The following is a 22,350-nucleotide window of genomic DNA, read 5'->3' on the forward strand; positions in this document are numbered from 1 at the left end:
CCATTTTCAAGTCTAGCGAGCGAGTGAACGAACGAACAATCGAATGATATAGTAAGAGTGAGTGAAAGGAAGCTATAGCTAACTCCACGAGTGTGACGAGTCTAGATATACCGGCGTCCACGCCGGCGGCCATTTTGTCATTACCTTATTTTTTCTTCTAGTTCTAGTAAACGATAGTTCGTTTCGTATTTTCGAGTGAAATATTATTGAAATTACAGTGATTTTCTACAGAGTTTTGTGCATAACGTGTAGTGAAGTTAAAAGGTGATATTTGTAGCTAGTTATTACAATTTTATAATCATGAGTGTCGAAGTAAACAAAGAGTTAAACGAGTTAACAGTGAAGCGTCGCTCTGTAAAGGGCAGAATTACGAAGTTTAGCAAGTATTTAAATTCTTTACCGGCTGGAGACCTATCAGTTCAGGATCGCAGCCAGTTATGCACGAAGCTCGAGAAGTTTACTGTGATGTTTGATAGTTTTGACGACTTACAATCACGTATTGAAGTCTATAACGAGGATAATTTGGATGACGAGTTGCAAGAACGTGAGGAAATAGAGGACAGTTTTCATAGCAACATAGCATTCGCTAAGGTCAAGTTAGGCACAATTTCCCTTGCCGAAACGAGTGGACAGGCAGAGCGTGAGAGTGCAACATACACTCCCAATGATTCACAATGCGCTCATAGCTGCGGAGGTCAGCAAGATCTTGGTTTCCGCCTTCCAGTCATTCAAATCTCAAACTTTGATGGTACGTATTTCAAATGGCTTGAATTTCGTGACACATTCGAGTCGTTAATTCATAATAATACGCGGATTAAACCGATCAACAAGTTTCATTATTTAAGCTCGTATCTGCAAGGGGAAGCTGCGCGTGTCATTTCAAATCTAGAAGTTTCTGATAAGAATTATAGTGAAGCATGGGACTTACTTTGCGAGCGATATAACAACAAACGCCAATTGACAACTAATCACTTAAATTCATTGTTTAAAATTGATCCTATCTCACGCGAATCTGACAAGTCACTCAGGTTTCTAGTGGACCACGTAACTAAAAATTTACGTGCTTTAAATAACCTTGGGCAGCCCACAGATCAGTGGGACACATTAATCATCCATATTATGTCCTCTAAACTAGATAATATTACAAGTTTGAAATGGGTAGAGCATAGGTCAAGTTCTAGTAAGGAAATGCCGTCTCTTGATGATTTCTTCAAGTTCCTCAAGGGTCGAGCAGACGTTCTAGAGTCAGTACAAAGATCTAAACAAGATAAACAAGTCTCGAGTGGCAACAATAATACACATAACAAGTATCAAAGGGCTAACAAATCTGTGAATGTCATTTCAGCTAATCCAGTAAATTTCGAACAAGTCAATCGAGGTCTGCATTGTTTTGTCTGCAAGGGCAAGCATAGAATATACGACTGTCCAGCGTTCCTGTCCATGAGCATCGAGGAGCGGATACAAAAGGCTAGTTCACTGAAGCTCTGTCTGAACTGTCTGCGGAGCGGCCATATTGCAGGCGCTTGCAGGTTAAGTAGCTGTCGTATTTGCAATGCACGTCACAACACAATGCTTCATAAGCCACACACACAGACCATCACAGCCACTCCTAGTATTGACAATGTCATCCCTACAAGTACCACAAGTACAAGTACTCCCAATTCAGTCACAAGTGATACAAGTACAAGTTCTATTTCTATGTCTGTCACTTCCACTAGCCAGGTTGTTCTTTCTACAGCACTAGTGGACATTGTCAATCCAGATAATAATCAAGTGGAAACAGTAAAGGTACTGTTAGACTGCGGAAGCATGTCTTCATTTATTACAAGTGATTTGAAGCAATGGCTTCAACTAGATACACAAGTGCTAGATGCCACTACTATAGTAGGTATTGGTAACTCTTCTCTTAACTTTGCTCCGGAGAGGGGCACTGTTACTGTCAAGTCTAGATGCAATCCATTTAGTGTCACATTGTCATGTCTCGTATTGCCTGAGATCACAGCCACATTACCTAGGCGCCCTATAAACATGAAACAATTTAGCTTCCCTAGTAACATCAGCTTAGCTGATCCCAGTTTCAATGTCCCAAGCAAGGTGGACATGCTTATAGGCGCGGATCTATTTTGGGATCTTATAGGCCCACGACAGCAGTCGTTGGGTGCTAATTTACCCACTCTGCGAGAGTCCAAGTTAGGCTGGTTCTTAGCAGGTCATATACGTGACAAACAAACAAGCAATTTACAAGTGGACAATTCTAACACAAGTATTCAATGTAATTTTTCAGCACTGGAGAGTCTGCACACCAAACTGAGCAGGTTCTGGGAGCTAGAGGAGCTTCCGACGTCGCAGAAGGCTTCGGAGGCGGGAGTCGATGCAGGGAATCCATGCGAGACACATTTCATGACACACACCACCCGTTTAGAAAATGGTAGGTTCTCTGTTCGATTACCACTAGTAACCACTCCCGACTGTCTCGGAGACTCTTACAGTGTCGCTAAGAAGCGATTTCTCAATCTAGAAAAGCGTTTTGAACGCCATGCCCAGTTAAAGTCTATGTATTCCGACTTTATGAAGGAATATGAAGACTTAGGACACATGTCCGAATCCAGTCTAGTCAAGCCACCAGTTTCTTATTTTATTCCTCATCACGCGGTGATGCGAGAGAAATCCGAGTCCACCAAGCTGCGAGTTGTCTATGACGCCTCATGTCGTACGTCGTCAGGCTTTTCCATCAATGACCTTCAAATGATCGGTCCTAATATTCAAGATTCCCTCTTTAATATTCTAGTTCGATTCAGAGAATACAATTACGTCATGACGGGCGACATTGAAAAAATGTATAGACAGGTACAAGTAGATGATTGTGATCGCCACTTACAGTTGATACTGTGGAGAAGCGACCCTTCTAGTCCATTGAAAACATATAGGTTAAATACAGTAACCTATGGCTTCGCTAGTGCAAGTTACTTAAGTACAAGGTGCATATGGCAGTTGGGCGAAGAGAGTTATGATCCATTAATTAAAACTATTTTACAAAATGATTTCTATGTTGATGATCTGATTACAGGGGCTCAAACTGAACAAGAACTGCTCTACATACAAGATTCTGTGGTCCGAGCCCTGTCATCGGGTTGTTTTAACTTACGCAAGTTCAGATCGAATTCTAGGGGTGTGTTGCAAAATACGCTAGCTAGTTCTCATGACAATTTAACTCTCAGCCAGACATATGACACCTTGGGACTTAACTGGAACCCTGATACAGACACTCTACAATCTCCAATGTCTGTACAAGGTCGAGAATCCAATGTTACAACAAAACGCTCTATATTGTCTCAAACATTTCAAATTTTTGATCCCCTAGGTCTACTTAGTCTATGTACTATAAAACCAAAGATCTTAATGCAAAGACTTTGGGCTAGCAAGATTGAATGGGATTCAGTTGTTCCTTCCGACATACAAAGGTCATGGAAACGATTCATTGATAACTTATCATTTATTTCACACATTACTATTCCAAGAAATGTAATTAGAGACTTACCTGTTTCAGTCGAGCTTCACGCCTTCAGTGACGCTTCCCAGGCTGCCTACGGTGCTTGCATCTACGTCAAGTCTGTCGATCAAGCAGGAAACACGAGCATTCTTCTCTACTGTGCTAAGGCACGCGTAGCACCGTCTAAGGCGGCTCTCACCATCCCGCGCCTGGAGCTGTGCGGCGCGCTACTCGCGGCCCGCCTGCTGTGCGCTGTAAAGAGCGCCCTCCGCCGACAGATAAGCAAGTCTTACCTGTGGACGGACTCCAGCGTCGTGCTAGGGTGGATCGCCACCGAACCCTCGAGACTTAAAGTCTGGGTTTCCAATAGGGTTAGGCAGGTTCAAGAAATGACAAGTACTTCATCGTGGCGGTACGTCCCTACCGCTCACAACCCAGCCGATCTAGCATCCCGCGGCGTAGACCCACATCAAGTTCAAGACTCCACCTTATGGTGGCAAGGTCCATCATTTTTGTCTAGGCCTGAATCCGAGTGGCCTACTCTCTATTCTCACAAGTGTGACAACCTTCCAGAGTTAAAGGTACACACTACTCTAGTTACGGACTCTATCAAGGCTAGTATCGATATATCTAGGTATTCAAAATTGCAATTCTTACAACGAGTCATTGCCTACATTTATCGATTCATACATAATTGCAAGAACCCCCATGATAAGCACATTGGCTCGCTAACTGTCGATGAGTTAGAGGGTGCATTCACATGTCTAGTTAGAATTTCACAACAAGACTCTTTCCCTCACGAATTACAGACTTTACAAAGACAAGACAGTCTCAAGCTCAAGTCTAGTATCGTATCATTAAACCCATTTCTAGATTCCCAGGGCTTGCTCAGAGTTGGTGGAAGACTGTGCAATTCACAGTACGAGTACGAGAAGAAGCACCCAGTTTTATTGCACGCGAAACACCACCTCACTAAGCTCTTATTTACACAAGAACACCACAGGCTGCTGCACGCGGGACCACAATTGTTGCTCGCGTCCATACGAGAACGCATCTGGCCGCTAGGTGATAGAGAGTTGGCTCGTCGTACAGCGAGAAGCTGTATCAAGTGTCGGCGTATCAGCGCTCAACCTCTACACAACATTATGGGTAACTTACCGGCGCAGCGAATCACACCTGACTACCCTTTTAGTACAGTCGCCGTTGATTTCGCGGGTCCTTTTATGATTACAGACAGGAAGGGCCGAGGCTGTAAGATAACAAAGGCATATCTATGCCTATTTATATGTTTCAGGTCCAAGTGTGTCCATCTCGAGGCGGTGAGTGAATTGTCGAGAGACGCATTCATGTTAACACTGCGTAGGTTTATCGCTCGCAGGGGTAAGCCGAATGACATTTTTTGTGATAATGGGAGGAATTTTGTTGCTACTGCTAGGGAGCTAGGTACGTTTTTATCTAACAATTCTGACCTCATTGCGCATGACGCCAGCACTCATAACATAAATTTTCACTTCTCCCCTGCTTACGCACCTAATTTTAATGGACTTGCAGAGGCCGGAATAAAATCTGCTAAATTCCATTTAAAGCGCATACTAGGCAATTCTCATTTAACGTTTGAAGAGATGTCTACTCTTTTTGCACAAGTCGAGTCAATCCTTAATAGCAGACCCCTGTGTCCCTTGTCATCATCCCCTAACGACTATACCCCCCTTACTCCGGGACACTTTCTGATAGGCAGACCACTAATGTCACTGCTATCGCCTTCTCTAGAAGACGAAAATGCATCCCGCCTGAACCGCTACCAGCGCATCGAGCAAGCTAGAGAACATTTTTGGCGCCGGTGGCAATCCGAATATATCTCCGAGCTGCAACAAAGGCTTAAATGGCGTATTCGTTGCAGAGATCTGAGACCTGGTGACTTGGTGCTCATCAAGGAGGACAACACGTCACCACTCCAGTGGCGCTTGGGTCGTGTACAACAACTCTTCCCGGGCGCAGACGGCATTCCGCGCGTCGCTGACGTGGCTACCGCCAGGGGCATCGTGCGACGAGCTCTATCGAAGATCTGCTTGTTGAAAGCGGACGCTTCCAACGGGGGCGACGATGTTAGCACCGTACGCTAGGCAACACTGCTTCCGCCCCTCCCCCCCCGACCAGCGGATGTTCGCGCCCCGCGCAACAACGCTCTCTCCACCGCGCCACGCCCGACCGCAACGACGCTCTCGAAATACTACGCGATTTTAACCTAACAACGACCTTGTAATTGATATATATTCAAGTATTAAACGATTTCTAAGTGAATAAATATTTTATTGAAAATTCATACATAAAGTACATGAACCGCCAACCAGCGCGTTCATTCACCTACAATACAGCTAGACGGTGAATATGAGTGCGCTTTGTTGTATTTATCTACATTTAATTCGATTCCTAATATCGATAAAAGAAACAACCGATTTATATATGGTGATAATGAATTAATTGAAATACCTGAAGGAGCATACGAGCTACAAGACATAAATGATTACTTGAAGGAGAAAATAAAAGCATCTGCCTTTAATCTGCAGTGTAATAATAATACTCTACAAACCTCAATCTTTTGTACAAAAGATATACATTTTGATAAAGAAAATTCGATTGGTAAGTTGCTAGGATTTGGAGCACACGTTCTAAAAGCAAATATAATTCTAATTTTTGTTGTTGTAGTGTTGCCTGGCTGTAACTATTCATACCTTTTGTTATTCCGTTAATTTTTTATTATTATTTTTTTTTTAAACAAATTCTACATACATGTTAATTACATAAGTCGTGCACGTCTGTAATTGGTGCAAACACTAGTACTAGCCTTAAGAAAGTTTTATTAATTGTTGTGTGTTTGTACTGTTGATGTCCCTAATAAATAAATAAAATAAATATAATGCACACCTCTAAACACCCAGTCGACATTCTGTCAACAACTGTGGTAAGAGTTGAATGTGATTTAGTAAGCGGATCATAATATTAATGGAGAACCTAGTCACATTATACATGAATTTGCTCTTAATGTGCCTCCTGGATACAGAATAGTAGAAGTTCCTAAAAACATTATTTATTTCCCCGTCAACCAAAAAAGTATCAGCTGCATACATATAAAATTATTAGATACTTCCAACAATCCTATCAACTTACGTGGTGAAGAAGTACAGCTTTATTTACATCTCAAGAAAAAATGATCGACTATAATAAATACACTACACAACAAACTAAAAACATCAGTCATCACCGAACTATCTGCAAAGATACAGCCAAGAAGAAGGCAAAGTTAACTAAAGAAAACAAGGACTTTTTAAAAGCAATTGGGTTGTTAAAATGAATATTTTAGACATTTCTTCAAAGCCTGCTTACGAAAACACAATAGATGGTGTCGAATACCATTCCTACAAACCATATACAGGGTGTAACGGAACGGGGGTATCAACCCGAAGTGTGCCTACTCTGTCACTATCTACAAATCACATGCGAGAGTATTGGCCGCCTAAATTCATATTTGCATTAGTTATGAGCAATTGAATTCCAGGTCTTCATGTAATACATTCAAATTTGCACAACACTACGTAGCAATCAGCTGTTCAAGGTATTTAACTTTTGAGTGAACAGCTACCACCTCTTTTATTTATGCCTGCCCTAGTAAAGGGTAAACGTGCCAGTGATGGCCATATTAATCAATATTTTTTAAATTGTTTTGTTTCATCCTTGTGAGGCCAAGATTTCCAGACACAATAGTTAAAAAAACAATGGGCTTTGGTCCCGGTTACTGCTTACTGATGTAATAAGTAGTCGTTAATGAGCCATGTCAGGGGCATTTGGCGGCTCAATAATAACCCTCGCACCAGGATTGACGAGGTTGGTTATCCACCTCACAACCAATAGGATAGAACAAGATGTGAACATACATAAATCACGGCTTTATCCCTAATGGACCAGACAGAGCTACAAGTAATTACACATATCTAATATCACACTTACTGCGCTACTGAGGTGGGCAGAGTCACTTTGTTGTACAAGTTTTGTCCAAAAATGTAGTCGATTACCTACATTAATAGTTGATAAAGAAATGTACTTTACAATGCATCTCGTCTCCTTGTGTAGTAGGTATGCTTTATTTTATGATTACGTAATATCAGGCTCCCTTAACACCGTCATCCAGGTCAAATGGGCATCACGCTAGCGGCGAATGCGTTCATGGCTAGCTAGGTACGGGACAGTTTCATTAGAATACTTTCAGAGTTTTGCAGGCCCTAAACAACTACTACTACTCATACACAGTTACCACTAATCACTGACTAAGGTGTGCAAGTACTAACACCTCACTTTACAATGGATCAAAGGACACAGCGATTCAAGAGGTAACGACGCGGCGGACGAGTTGGCCAGAAGGGGAACGGGAGGTAACAGCCATCGGTCCGGAACCGATATCGCCGATCTCATTCGGACAGGTCCGCTCGCTGCTACGAACGAGAGCAGCCAACAAACACACCTTTTTTTGACGTGACTTATCGAAGATTTGCCGCAAATGACATTAACTACCTGGCCGGACAAATGGGGAGCGCTGAAGGCTCTCACCCGGTACAACGTTTAAGACTGTAAGGTAGTTGTATAAAGAATGCATGAGAGGTACCCTCGATAATAAAGTCAGTAATCAACCAACTCCGTGTTTGATTTACACACATACATGGCGCAGCCGGAAAATTAACATAAAATACGAACATAATAAAATAATTACAATAAATAGTGTTGTGTCACAATGGATAGTGTGTTATCACCGCCGAAAGCATTTTATTTTGACGAAAATGCGTTGGATTTATCGACAGGTGCATTGAGTGAATGTTGGTCCAAATGGAAACGAAGCTACGATATTTACGTCAAAGCGTGTGAAATAAATAAAAAACCAGCGGAAATACAACTGAATATACTATTACATATAGTAGGAGGACAGTGTTGTGAAATATTAGATCAGTTTCCTAAATGAACAACGCCTGAACAAGTGATAACAAGATTGGATGAATAATTTCAAAGAAAGAAAAATGTTACGGTAGAACGACATAGATTTTTTAAACGGCAGCAGAAAGAAAACGAAACTATTGAACAATACGTGTTTGAGTTGAGAAAATTATCATTAACGTGTGAATTTGGTGCATTACGGGAAGAATTAATTAAAGACAGGTTGGTCTGTGGAGTTACGGATGCGGCGATTTGTGAAAGATTGCTGAGAGAAGACAATTTAAATTTGAGAAAAGCATTAGAAATTTGTCAAGCAGCAATTGTATCGAGGGCTTATTCAGAGAGTATTAAGATGGACTACAAGTCGGAAGTGAATAATATAAATAGTGAGCAGAATTATGATGAAGAAAAAGATCAAATCTTTATGATTCGCCGGGGCGCGATGATTACAAGAGGACGACGTAGCTCGTGGCGCGGGGGGCGCGGCAGAGGAGCTGCCGCCGGGCGCGGAGAGCGCGCGCAGCCTGCAGCCGCCGCTGTTGCCGGCCCGTCGCATGCGCCACCATACCACACTGCGCGCTGGCCGGGGCCACGCGCGCCCTCCACGCGCGCTCGCCACACCGCATACGTGACGCAGTGTGGCCATTGTGGAGGTGTACACAGAAAACACGAATGCCCAGCGTATGGAAAAACATGTATGAGATGTAGCAAAATGAATCATTTCGCCAGGGTGTGCGGTGTATATCAAATTGAGGAATCGGAAGAACAGGTAATAAATTCAGTACAACATACGGAGTTAAGTGATTGGAATGTATTGTTAGAAATTAATGAGCGTAAAATAAAATTCAAAATTGACACAGGTGCAGATGTGAATGTCCTGCCATTAGATTATTTATCACAGATAGGTTTGTCTCAAACGGAGTTATTAGAAACGAAAACAAAATTAAATGGCTACACTGGACATTATTTAAACGTAGTCGGAAAAATTAATTTACGAGTAAACTATAAAAATGAATTTTATATTATTGAATTTAAGGTTGTAGATATGAAATCTGTCCCAATTTTAGGTAGACATTCTTGTACAGAGTTGGATATAGTGAGACGTGTTATGTCGGTACACTCAACAAGCAATCAAGGTATACCAGAGTTAATAAAAAAATATGATGATGTGTTTCAGGGGATTGGCTGTTTACCAGGAAAGCATACGATACACTTAAAGGATAATGCTGTTCCAGTTGTACACGCTCCAAGAAAAATGCCATTTGCTATTAAAGATGACGTTAAAAAGACATTGGATAAATTGGAGGCGCAGGAAATTATAAAAAAGGTAACGGGTCCATCAGACTGGGTAAATAGTATTGTTGTAGTTAGAAAACCAGATGGTACGTTTAGAATATGTTTAGACCCACAAGAGTTAAATGATGTTATTAAACGGGAGTATTTTAGATTGCCGACATTGGATGAAATAGTATCTAAACTTTCAGGTGCACAGTGGTTTAGCACACTTGATGCAGCATCAGGCTTTTGGAATGTCAGATTAGATGAGACGAGTAGTGATTATTGCACATTTAACACTCCATTTGGTCGCTATAAATTTTTAAGAATGCCTTTTGGGATATGCTCCGCGTCTGAAGTGTTTCATAAAAAGATGTGTGAAAGTTTTGATGATATGGAAGGTGTGTGCATGTATATAGACGATCTGTTAATTTATGGAAGAACAAAAGAGGAGCATGATGAGCGATTGCGAAAGGTGTTGGAAAGATGTCGAGAAATTAACTTAAAATTAAATAAACAGAAGTGTAAGTTTAGTTTGGATGAAATAAAATATTTAGGCCACAAGATCACAAAAAACGGGATAAGTCCAGATGAATCGCACATATCCGCAATAACAAATATGCCTACACCACAAAATAAAAAAGATGTAGAAAGGTTGTTGGGATTAATTACTTATGTTGGTTCTTTTATACCTAATTTGTCAGATAAAACGTTGCCATTCAGAGAACTATTAAAAAAAGAAAATGAATGGCAATGGACGGAGAGACATGATAAATATTTCGCAGACATAAAAAAATGTCTAACAAAAAACCCAGTACTGCAATATTATAATTTAAAAACACCTATCATTATATCAGTCGATGCAAGTAAAAGTGGGTTAGGTGCATGTTTAATGCAAAATGGAATGCCAGTTTGTTACGCGTCCAAATCATTAACTAAAGCTGAACAAAGATATGCACAAATTGAGAAGGAATTATATGCATGTGTATTTGCGTGTGAAAGGTTTAATGCTTATATATATGGAAGGACGGATATCACAATTGAAACCGATCACAAACCATTAATATCAATCATTAAAAAATCTATTGTTGATTCGCCGGCACGTCTACAACGCATGTTAATACGATTACAGCGTTATACGTTCAAGCTAGTATACAAAGCAGGTAGATACTTATATATAGCGGATGCGTTATCGCGTGCGTATGAGCAGTCGAATGCGAGCGGCGAGGATGACTCATGGCATCACGAAGTGTGTGCAGTGACGCGCGACTCCGCGACACCCGCCTCGCAGTACATTGACGATATACAATTCGCAAGATTACAAAAACATACGGAAAGTGACAATGAGTTACAATGTGTCAGAAAATATGTGAGGAGAGGTTGGCCGAATGAGAGAAATGGCGTGGAAGATATAATTAAACCATATTGGAATTTTAAAGAAGAAATTACTTATGTGTATGGATTGTTATGGAAAGGGGATAGATTAATAATCCCCAAACAAATGAGGAAAGAAATGTTAAATAAAATACATATAGGGCATATGGGCGTTGAAAAATGTAAACTAAGGGCAAGGGAAACTTTATTTTGGCCAGGTATTAATAATGATTTACAAAACTTAATATCCAATTGTAACACTTGTCTTATGTACAGAAAAAACAATCAAAAAGAAACGTTACAGCCACATGAGGTGCCAGAGAGACCTTGGGCAAAAGTAGGTATAGATCTGTTTCAAATAAAAGACGAACATTTTTTGTTATTAATTGATTACTATAGCAAATTTATAGAAATTGAACAGCTAAATTTAACAACATCGACCGCTATAATTAATTGTCTAAAAAATATTTTTATGAGGCAAGGAATACCAAATGTGGTAATGTCAGATGGAGGACCACAGTTTACATCAGATAAATTTAAAGAGTTTTCGTCGGAATGGAACTTTAAACACATAACATCTTCACCGCGCTATGCTCAGTCGAATGGACAAATTGAGCGCACAGTTCAAACTATTAAGAAAATTATAAAAAAGTCTAATGAGGATAAAACAGATTATCGTTTAGGTTTATTAGAATTTTTGAACACACCGATAAGTGACAAACTAGCTTCTCCAGCGGAAATTTTACAAAGCCGTAAATTTAGAACTATTTTACCAATGTCACATAATTTATTAAAGCCTAAAATACAAAAAGACGTTAAAAATAAATTAATAGAAAGACAACAAATACAAAAATATTACTATGATAGGAATGCAAAAGATTTAGAAAAATTACATGTAGGACAGAAGGTCAAAGTTTTAGATCTTGCACGGAGGCAGTGGACTTCTGGAACAGTCATAAAAGTATTAAGAAATAGATCATACCAAATACAATTAGTCTCGGGAAGTACTATAGTCAGGAACAGAAAACATATAATCAAAGATTCTCCAACCAGACAGAACACGACTCATTATAGCTATAAATATGATGATATAAAATGTTCTACATCTTCAAAATCAAATCAAGAAAATAATCTTTATGTAACCTTGTCTGGCAGGACAGTGAGACCACCGATTAAATGGGGATACGAAGCCACAACATAAAATGAATACAGTTTTATGTATAGTTACAATTAATTACTTACTACGTTACTTTGTTAAAAGATAATAAGAATAATACTTACAAAAACAATGTTATATTATAATGAAGTTATGTTATACTAGGTACCTAATGTTGTATTAATTGTTTATTAACTCAAACAATTCAAATATTGGTAAAGAAATTATTATTTCTTAATTATGTAAATTGTATAAACTTTTATCTCTTTTGTATGAAATTAAAGATATAATAAGTAATCCATATATTTATGTTAATTGAATAAATAATAAATTATACAATAAATAATTTATTAATAAATTTATATTATATCATAATAAATAGATGTAAGTAAGAACCTAAATTATCCATACTAATATTATAAATGCGAAAGTAACTCTGTCTGTCTGTCTGTCTGTCTGTCTGTCTGTCTGTTACTCTTTCACGCCTAAACGGCTCAACGGATTTTGATGAAATTTGGTATGGTGATAGATGATAACCTAGAAATGGTCATAGGCTATAAATAATCACGCCATCGTTCTTAGGGGGTAGGCAGTTGGCAGATAACTAAATTGATTTAGTGATTTGTAGTCGTTTTTGTTGGGACTTTTGCTCTTTCACGTCTAAACGGCTGAACGGATTTTAATGAAATTTAGTAAGGTAATAGTTGGTTATCTAAAAACGGTTGTACGATCAAATTGATCACGTCATCGTACTTAGGGGGTAGGAAGTAGGCAGAAAACTGAATTGAGTTAGTGATTTTTTTATGGTTTTTGCTGGGAGTTTTGTCTATCATGCCTAAACGGCTCAACGGATTTTGATGAAATTTAGTTAGCTGATAGATAGTAATCTAGAAAAGGATATGGCCTATTAATATTTATGCTATCGTACTTAAGGCGTAGGCAGTAGACAAAAAACTAATTACGTTAGTGATTTTTAATTGTTTGTTTTAAAAGTTTGCCTCATTCACGCCTTAACGTCTGAACGGAATTTTATAAGACTTGGTTAATTTAAAGATAGGATCTTAGGCACGGACACAGGCTACTTTTTATGGCGGGAAAGTACCTCATTCCCGCGGAAATCTAGATTTCGTGATCGTGTCAAGAAGCGCATGACGCCATAGCTACTGGAATGATTTCGATGTTTTTTTTTTAAACTGAGTGACTTCAAGTTAGTATTTGATCACTTTTCTAACTTAGAGGGTAGGTAGGCGCCATAATTTAGGGAATTTATGATAAAATTTTGATGCAACTGTCTTTATTAAACAGTTATATCTCATTCCTACAGGAACCTACACATAGCTATAGCTAGCTATCTATTAACATTAAAACTCTTTCTAGAATCACATTACGCCAATTAATTGATCTGATTTGTATAAGTTTTTTTATTCAACTGACTGTTACATTACATACAGATAAAATCTAATTACTTACACCACATAATTAATATAGTACTACATGACTAGCTACGCTTTAAACTTGAGGAGGTAATTCGATAGACATTTATACGAACTTTAAGCCCAGTAATCAATCATAGTAATAAGGTAATACTCATTTTAGACAAAGAAACGGATAGGTAATCAGTTCGTCAACGAAATTATAACACCTACACTTAGTTTGTTTACTATTTAACGAGGGAAAATAATCCTTACTAATATTATAAATGCGAAAGTAACTCTGTCCTGTCTGTCTGTTTCGCTTTCCCGCTTAAACCTCTCAACCGATTTTGATTAAATTTAGCACAGACAATCTTTAGACCCTGAGAAAGAAAATAGGATACCTTTTATTGCGAAAAGAAGGGACGAAGAGATTGAAATAGGGGTTGAAAGTTTGTATGGGATATTTTAATCTATACTTATAATAAATCTGTAGAGAGGTCAATTCTGTACATTAAATATTTTTTCAAAATAACTATCAGGGGGTGATAAGTGGTCGATACTGATGCCAAAAATGCAATCAGTAAAAATTTTGTCTGTCTGTCTGTCTGTCTGTCTGTCTGTATGTTCCTTATAGAAACAAAACCTACTGGACGGATTTTAATGAAACTTGGTACAATTATTCTTCACACTCCTGGACAGGTTATAGTTTACTTTTCATCACGCTACAATCAATAGGAGCAGAGTAGTGAAGGGAAATTCTTTTGTATGAAAAATCTAAACCACTCAAGTTAGACGTTTGAAATTTGGCATGCAGGTACCTTAGATACCGTAGAGGTATACTAAGAAAGGAATTCCCGAAAATCTTACGGGAACGGGAATTAGCGGGAAAATCCTTTTGTATGAAAAATCTAAACCACTCAAGTTAGACGTTTGAAATTTGGCATGCAGGTACCTTAGATACCGTAGAGGTGTACTAAGAAAGGAATTCCCGAAATTCCCACGGGAACGGGAATTAGCGGGAAAATCCTTTTGTATGAAAAATCTAAACCACTCAAGTTAGACAATTGAAATTTGGCATGCAGGTACCTTAGATACCGTAGAGGTGTACTAAGAAAGGAATTCCCGAAATTCCCACGGGAACGGGAATTAGCGGGAAAATCCTTTTGTATGAAAAATCTAAACCACTCAAGTTAGACGTTTGAAATTTGGCATGCAGATACCTTGAGTACCGTAGAGGTGCACTAAGAAAGGAATTCCCGAAATTCCCACGAGAACGGGAATTAGCGGGAAAATCCTTTTGTATGAAAAATCTAAACCACTCAAGTTAGACCTTTGAAATTTGTCATGCAGGTACCTTAGGTACCGTGGAGGTGCACTAAGAAAGGCATTCCCGAAATTCCCACGGGAACGCGAATTAACGGGAAAATCCTTTTGTATGAAAAATCTAAACCACTCAAGTTAGACGTTTGAAATTTGGCATGCAGGTACTTTAGTAAACTTAAAGCTTAGTTGCAACAGGATATTACAAAATTCCCACGAGAACGGTAGTTAGCGGGAAAATCCTTTTGTATGAAAAATCTAAACCACTCAAGTTAGACAATTGAAATTTGGCATGCAAGTACCTTAAGTACCGTAGAGGTGCACTAAGAAAGGAATTCCCAAAATTCTCACGGGAACGGGAATTAGCGGGAAAATCCTTTTGTATGAAAAATCTAAACCACTCAAGTTAGACGTTTGAAATTTGGCATGCAGATACCTTAAGTACCGTAGTGGTGCACTAAGAAAGGAATTCCCGAAATTCCCACGAGAACGGGAATTAGCGGGAAAATCCTTTTGTATGAAAAATCTAAACCACTCAAGTTAGACGTTTGAAATTTGGCATGCAGGTACTGTAGTAAACTTAAAGCTTAGTTGCAACTGGATATTACAAAATTCCCACGGGAACGGTAGTTAGCGGGAAAAAACATTTGTATGAAAAAATCAAATCTAAATAAAAGGAGAAACTGACTGACTCAGTGACTGACATATATCAACGCATAGCCTGAACGGCTAAACGTAGGCATTTGAAATTTGGAAGGGACATAGCTTAGGTACCGTAGAGGTGCACTAAGAAAGGAATTCCCAAAATTCTCACGGGAACGGGAATTAGCGGGAAAATCCTTTTGTATGAAAAATCTAAACCACTCAAGTTAGACCTTTGAAATTTGTCATGCAGGTACCTTAGGTACCGTGGAGGTGCACTAAGAAAGGAATTCACAAATTCCCACGGGAACGCGAATTAACGGGAAAATCCTTTTGTATGAAAAATCTAAACCACTCAAGTTAGACGTTTGAAATTTGGCATGCAGGTACTTTAGTAAACTTAAAGCTTAGTTGCAACAGGATATTACAAAATTCCCACGGGAACGGTAGTTAGCGGGAAAAAACATTTGTATGAAAAAATCAAATCTAAATAAAAAAGAGAAACTGACTGACTCAGTGACTGACATATATCAACGCATAGCCTGAACGGCTAAACGTAGGCATTTGAAATTTGGAAGGGACATAGCTTAGGTACCGTAGAGGTGCACTAAGAAAGGAATTCCCGGAATTCCCACGGCAACGGAAATTAGCGGGAAAATCTTTTTGTATGAAAAATCTAAACCGCTTAAGTTAGACGCTTGAAATTTGGCGTGCAGGTACCTTAGTTAACTTAAAGCTTAGTTGCAACAGGATATTGCAAAATTCCCACGGAAACGGGAGTTAGTGGGAAAAAAACATTTGTATGAAAAAATTGAAACCGCGTAAGATAGATATTTTCAATTCAATTAAATTATTTATTGCATTCCATGTAGTACAATAGGGTGTTACATAGGCATAGGAACTAAAACATGGACCCTATAGGGCACAGCAACGTTGAAGGGAAGAGAGGAAGTGTGTATTAAAATTAAAACTCAATGAACAATCAATTAAAAAAAAAACAATTCAATCAATTGATTCAATCTAGCACGCATGCATACCTTAGTAAATATAAAGTTTATTTTTGGCTGTATTTTGAAAAATGGGAGTTATTGGGAAAAAAAAATGTACTTATGAAAAAATCTAAACTGCATAAGTATGCACTCCCACACACACAAAGATCTCTCTCTTATATAACACGCCACGCGGACGAAGTCGCGGGCAAAAGCTAGTTTAAATATATGTAAAAAAAAAAAAAAAAGTGCATGTGAATAATGTATGAATTGAAAATTAATATTTTAATTTATTTTAAAAAGGAGGAAGATGTAAGGTAGTTGTATAAAGAATGCATGAGAGGTACCCTCGATAATAAAGTCAGTAATCAACCAACTCCGTGTTTGATTTACACACATACAAAGACAACAGGCCTGAGGGTGCCCAGTTGGGCGCGAACCTCGGCTCAGGGCGTCGTCTGAGAGGAAAAATATTTGAAAGAATTAAACGACCCTAGTAAGTCGATAGCGATAAGCGCTGATTGAGGGAAGTCGTCGACCACGCCGGCGGTGTCGGTATCGGGGTCCTGAAATGTTTGTTGTCGCGAGCTGATTGGCTGATTTTATGGCTAGAGTAATCGGGTCGTCGGGATCGTATTACATACTTCGGACGCCGATGCTATTCAGTACCGTTCCTAAGCGGGATGTATTCGGAAGCCGCAACTACCAGGGGATTTGGTTGGTGCGGAGCAGAATCGAAAAAACTAATTTGAGCCATTGGGCAATGGTTGGCAGACTTAGGTCAATGTGCAGATTTTCATTGCGAAGGAACCACGAACGATTTTGTATTTCCTGTAGACGGTGGATTTGAGAGAGACTCGCGTGAGCGAAAACTACCCCTGCATAGGTCATGATCGGACGGATGCAAGTCGTGTAGATTCCTAAGGGATAATTTACTACGCTTGTTAAGGAGACAATGAACACGGCCCATTACAAACGTGGCGCGATCGCGCACACGTTTGATATGGGCCTTGAAAGTAAGACGTCTATCTAAGACTACGCCGAGATATTTGACTTGCTCCTCCCAAGGGATCGGCTTGCCAGACATCTTGATGACTTAAGTTGACAGCGTGACCGTGACGTATTATAATAGCCCTTTGAAAAGTACACCGCTGCACTTTTCTCCGGGTTTACCTTGATTCTCCATTTGCGAAACTACTTGCCCAAGGCATTGGAGAATTCCGGTCATCATAACTCGACCACGGCACGAAGAATAGATGGCTGTATCATCCGCAAATAAAGCTAGTTCGGTATTAGGGTATTTGGGAATGAACAAACACACCAGACTATGAACCACCGTAAATAAATGCAGGCAGGCTAAGATGGCACTACCCAACATCAATAGTTGTCTCTCCAAAAGAATTCTAAATGTGAAGAGGTCTCCACTAATACAGGTAACAGCTGCAGGTAGCAGGTGTAGCTGTGTGGTCACGGTGATATCAACAAACATCTGTTTACACTAGGTGTCACCGACAAGCCCCTGTGCAGAACCTGCATGGACGAGACAGCGGCCCATGTGCTACTGGAGTGTGAAGGAGCCGCCAACTACCGGGTCCGGCACCTTGGCCAGACGGGGTGCCTCCCTGAGGCGGCCGGCAACGTCAGAGGCTTGTTAGAATTCCTTGGGGATTTACAACATAGTAAAAGCAAAATAAATTTCTCAAGTACCGTTGTGACTGCCTACCCCTTAGTGATACGGGCGTGATATTATGTTAGTATGTTCTGATTACTTATGGCTCTGCCCACCCCATTAGGGATACGAGCAGCTGCAAGTGATTGTGTATCTTATTAACGAGACATTAATGTTACGTTTACAACATAGTAAAGACAAAATTAATTTCTCAAGTAAAGTACCTACCTAACATAACTTTACTTTTACTATGACATGGTAAAAGTAATCTTAAAATAAGTACTTTCGTACAATACAATAATACTTTATTGCGTACAAGGAATTAAAAACACATAACAGTATTTTTTTTAAATCTTTTTCTATCGTGTGGGTTGTGAGGTGGATTACCAACCTTATCAACCCTGGTGTCAGGGTAACTATTGAGCCGCCAGAGGCCCCTGACATGACTCATGTAATGACTACTTTCTTACATGAGTAAGTAGTCACCGGGACCAACCGTGCCTTCCGAAGCACGGAATTGCAAATTGCATTGGGACAGTTAATGGGATTTATACCCTGTACCAGGATGCCAGGGCTCGCGAATAGAAAAAGGCACGCTAGTGTTTCAAACTATCGATAGTTCAGTATCGATTATCGATCATAATCATTTTCAACTACGATTTTGATTGGTAGAAATAAAAAAATAACTTTTCAAAAAATCTAAATCCATGGACTTTTGAGTTATTGAAATTCAGTTTAGACAATCAGCCCACTCAAAATAACCATACTATCGGAGTGTAGCAATACTACTGACTGAGGGCAAAATTATCAATAGTTTGTTATTAATCCGCAACGATACTATCGATTGTATTGCACTTAGGTAATAAAATCGAAAATGTTCCCACTTTCCGAGTTATCAATAGTCTTGCTATCGATCGACTCTCGGTCGGGATAGATTATCGATAGTCATTTTTTGATCGGCAAGCCCTAGTGCACCCGAAATTCTTTTTTTTTTTTTTTTTTGACGTGACTTATTGTAGATTTGCCGCAGATGGCATTAACTACTTGGCCGGACAAATGGGGAGCGCTGAAGGCTCTCACCCGGTACAACGTTTAAGACAACAGGCCTGAGGGTGCCCAGTTGGGCGCGAACCTCGGCTCAGGGCGTCGTCTGAGAGGAAAAATATTTGAAAGAATTAATCGACCCTAGTGGGTCGATAGCGATAAGCGCTGAATGAGGGAAATCGTCGACCACGCCGGCGGGGTCGGTATCGGGGTCCTGAAGTGTTTGGTGTCGCGAGCTGATTGGCTGCCTCTATGGCTAGAGTAATCGGGTCGTCGGGATCGTATATTACGTCCTTCGGACGCCGATACTTTTCAGTACCGTCCCTAAGCGGGATGTAATCGGAAGCCGCAACTACCAGGGGATTTGGGTGGTGCGGAGCAGAATCGAAAAAACGTTTGGAAGCTAATTTGAGCCATTGGGCAATGGTTGGCAGACCTAGGTCAATGTGCAGATTTTCATTGCGAAGGAACCACGGAGCTCCCGTGGCTTTCCGCATGAAACGATTTTGTATTACCTGTAGACGGTGGATTTGAGAGGGACTCGCATGAGCGAAAACTACCCCTGCATAGGTCATGATCGGACGGATGCAAGTCGTGTAGATTTTGACCTTATTCCTAAGGGACAATTTACTTCGCTTGTTAAGGAGACAGTGAAGACGGCCCATTACAAACGCGGCGCGATCGCGCACACGTTTGATATGGGCCTTGAAAGTAAGACGTCTATCTAAGACTACGCCGAGATATTTGACTTGCTCCTCCCAAGGGATCGGCTTGCCAAACATCTTAATGATTTTAAGTTGACGGCGTGACCGTGGCGTGTTATAATAGCCCTTTGAAAAGTACACCGCTGCACTTTTCTCCGGGTTTACCTCGATTCTCCATTTGCGAAACCACTTGCCCAAGGCATTGGCCGCGCGTTGGAGGATTCCGGTCATCATAACTCGACCACGGCACGAAGAATAGATGGCTGTATCATCCGCAAATAAAGCTAATTCGGTATTAGGGGATTTGGGAATGTCACTAGTATACAATGAAAATAGTAAAGGGTGAAAATAGTAAAGGGAACCCGAAATTCAAAATGGCGGTGCTGTTAAGGGGAAGTTATCATTAACCATGATAAAAAATATTTTTTTTTTTGTATTTTTATTCCTTCCTAAATTGTAGTCGTGTATTGTCCAACAGTGAACAATAACATCACGCCTTTTTCCCATGGGAGTAGGCAGAGACTGCGGAATTTCACTTACCACTACACGCTCGTATCGCTACATGCCCGTACCAAACATACATACATAATATCACGCCTTTATCTCTTATGGGGCAGACAGAGCCACAAGTAATCATAACATAGGTACATAAATAATTATCATGCTCGTACCGCTAATGGGATGTTCTTGTGACTCTGCCCACCCCATTAGGGATACGGGCAGAGTGATAGTATGTCTTATTATTGACAGATTAATTTCGCCTTCTGCTATTGCGCGGGATATTTGCGAAGAAACGTGGCAATTCTGTGTTAGTGCCAGAGTGTGAGCGCGGGTGATCCTTATTAGATAAACGACTTTTTTACTTTTCTAGGTTCAAAGTAAAATACGTACCTACTTTCATAAAATACAATACATTCATTACATTCATTCATTCAAACAATACCATAAAAATATTTTATTGCGCACAAAGAAATAACAAACCCTTAAGTACCAGGATACTAGCATTCGAAAGAGATAGAAACATGCACACGAAAGTAAACTGTCAAATTATTTGTCAGTGCTTGTTTACTATCCGTGGAGTGAAGTTCGAAATTTGGATTTGTTGTGATAACTGTGATCAGTGATAGTTCGAGGTGTCTTTGAGTAATGTAGGTTATTATGAAATGATGATGTGTGTGGGTGCCGGCGATGGCAACTTAAGTGAAGCACGGAACTTGTATCAGCGATTCATAGAAGGTAGACCAGCTGATGAAGCCAGGCAACTGCCTTCACTGCATTGCTTCAGGAAAATGGTCAATCGCCTACTGCATTTAACGGGCTCTTTCCACGCGTCATCCGAGACTGGCCGCTCGGCGACCCGTGATCCGGAGTTTGAAGAAGCCGTACTAGCCGTGCAGCCAACCCAAGGACTACCACGCGAACCTTACCACATGCAACGTACGCCCGAGCTAATTCCTGCTGATTATTTACCTCGTGTGGCATTCTGAGAATGGTACCGAGTTCAAGTGGAAAGCTCACCAGACTTTGCTTCGAAAGTGTTGTGGACAGATGAAGCGGCAGGTCTGTGCATCGAACGGGGATGACGACATTTCGAACCTTTCTTGTAAAACGTAAGTCTAATTATTAATTACCTACCTACTTACCCACACTTTCACACTTTTTTTTCCTATTTACTATTAAATTAAATACCTTACCTAAACAAGTAGGTAATTTTAACTTATTTTACACGTCATAAAATAATGTGAGAATAGTTGTCAAAGCAAAATGACTCCAATTTTAGATGCTTTAGTGTCATTCTTGTTTGTTACAGTCGCCGACGTGCCGCCGACTCGGATTGTTCCAATCGGCCGCCGACTCCTTTTGACGTTGCCGCCAAAGCCGCCGCCCGCTCGAATTTCGTACCTATCGCGGCCGTGCGAGCGCTACGAGTACCAGGCGACCAGGACGTGCTAGGAGATTTGTGTAGTGCCAATATTTGAGTGGATTAAGAACAGTGACCTCAATAGTGCTGTGCCGCGTTTTTTACATGCTGGAAATATTAAAATATTTTTTTAACTGAAATTGAAAAAAATATCAAAAGTGTTTTTTTTTAATTGAAATTTTGCAGATAAGATCTACATAAGGTATAGTTTTGTCCCCTTTCGGCTTGATACCCCCCTTCCGTTACACCCTGTATAACAAGTTTCAACAGGAATGATGAAATTCGAATACCTATAAACCAGCAAGATTTATGTATTTTACCATCAGCAAGCACTTTGTATTTGGAAGGGGTTGTAAACGTTCTGAAGCCTG

At 40.0% G+C, this 22,350-nt stretch overlaps 1 protein-coding gene and 1 pseudogene across 2 annotated transcripts; both read left to right on the top strand.

Annotated features, from left to right (window-relative positions):
* The first annotated feature begins 154 nt into the window (after nucleotides 1-154).
* LOC126381458 (uncharacterized) lies at nucleotides 155-5,763 on the top strand. Of its 2 annotated transcripts, none has more exons than XM_050030932.1 (3): nucleotides 155-748; nucleotides 1,346-1,529; nucleotides 4,785-5,763. In XM_050030932.1, exons 1-3 carry the CDS (start codon nucleotides 301-303, stop codon nucleotides 5,611-5,613), a joined length of 1,461 nt encoding a protein of 486 aa, XP_049886889.1. In that variant the 5' UTR covers nucleotides 155-300; the 3' UTR covers nucleotides 5,614-5,763. The 2 variants fall into 2 exon arrangements, with proteins under 2 accessions (XP_049886889.1, XP_049886890.1); XM_050030933.1 differs by having other exon boundaries at nucleotides 5,391-5,763.
* Nucleotides 5,764-8,163: 2,400 nt separating this feature from the next.
* LOC126381455 (uncharacterized) lies at nucleotides 8,164-10,011 on the top strand (annotated as a pseudogene).
* The last annotated feature ends 12,339 nt before the right edge of the window (nucleotides 10,012-22,350 follow it).

The sequence above is a fragment of the Pectinophora gossypiella genome, unplaced genomic scaffold (genome assembly GCF_024362695.1).
Source record: "Pectinophora gossypiella unplaced genomic scaffold, ilPecGoss1.1 Pgos_55, whole genome shotgun sequence".
In the NCBI taxonomy this organism is placed as follows: Eukaryota; Metazoa; Arthropoda; class Insecta; order Lepidoptera; family Gelechiidae; genus Pectinophora; species Pectinophora gossypiella.

Coding starts and splice junctions, on each gene's coding strand:
- LOC126381458 (XM_050030932.1), top strand. CDS start 301: ATGAGTGTCGAAGTAAACAAAGAGTTAAACGAGTTAACAGTGAAGCGT. Junction 749..1,345: donor TCAAATCTCAAACTTTGATG/GTACGTATTTCA, acceptor ATGTCATTTCAG/CTAATCCAGTAAATTTCGAA. Junction 1,530..4,784: donor CATATTGCAGGCGCTTGCAG/GTTAAGTAGCTG, acceptor TATATGTTTCAG/GTCCAAGTGTGTCCATCTCG.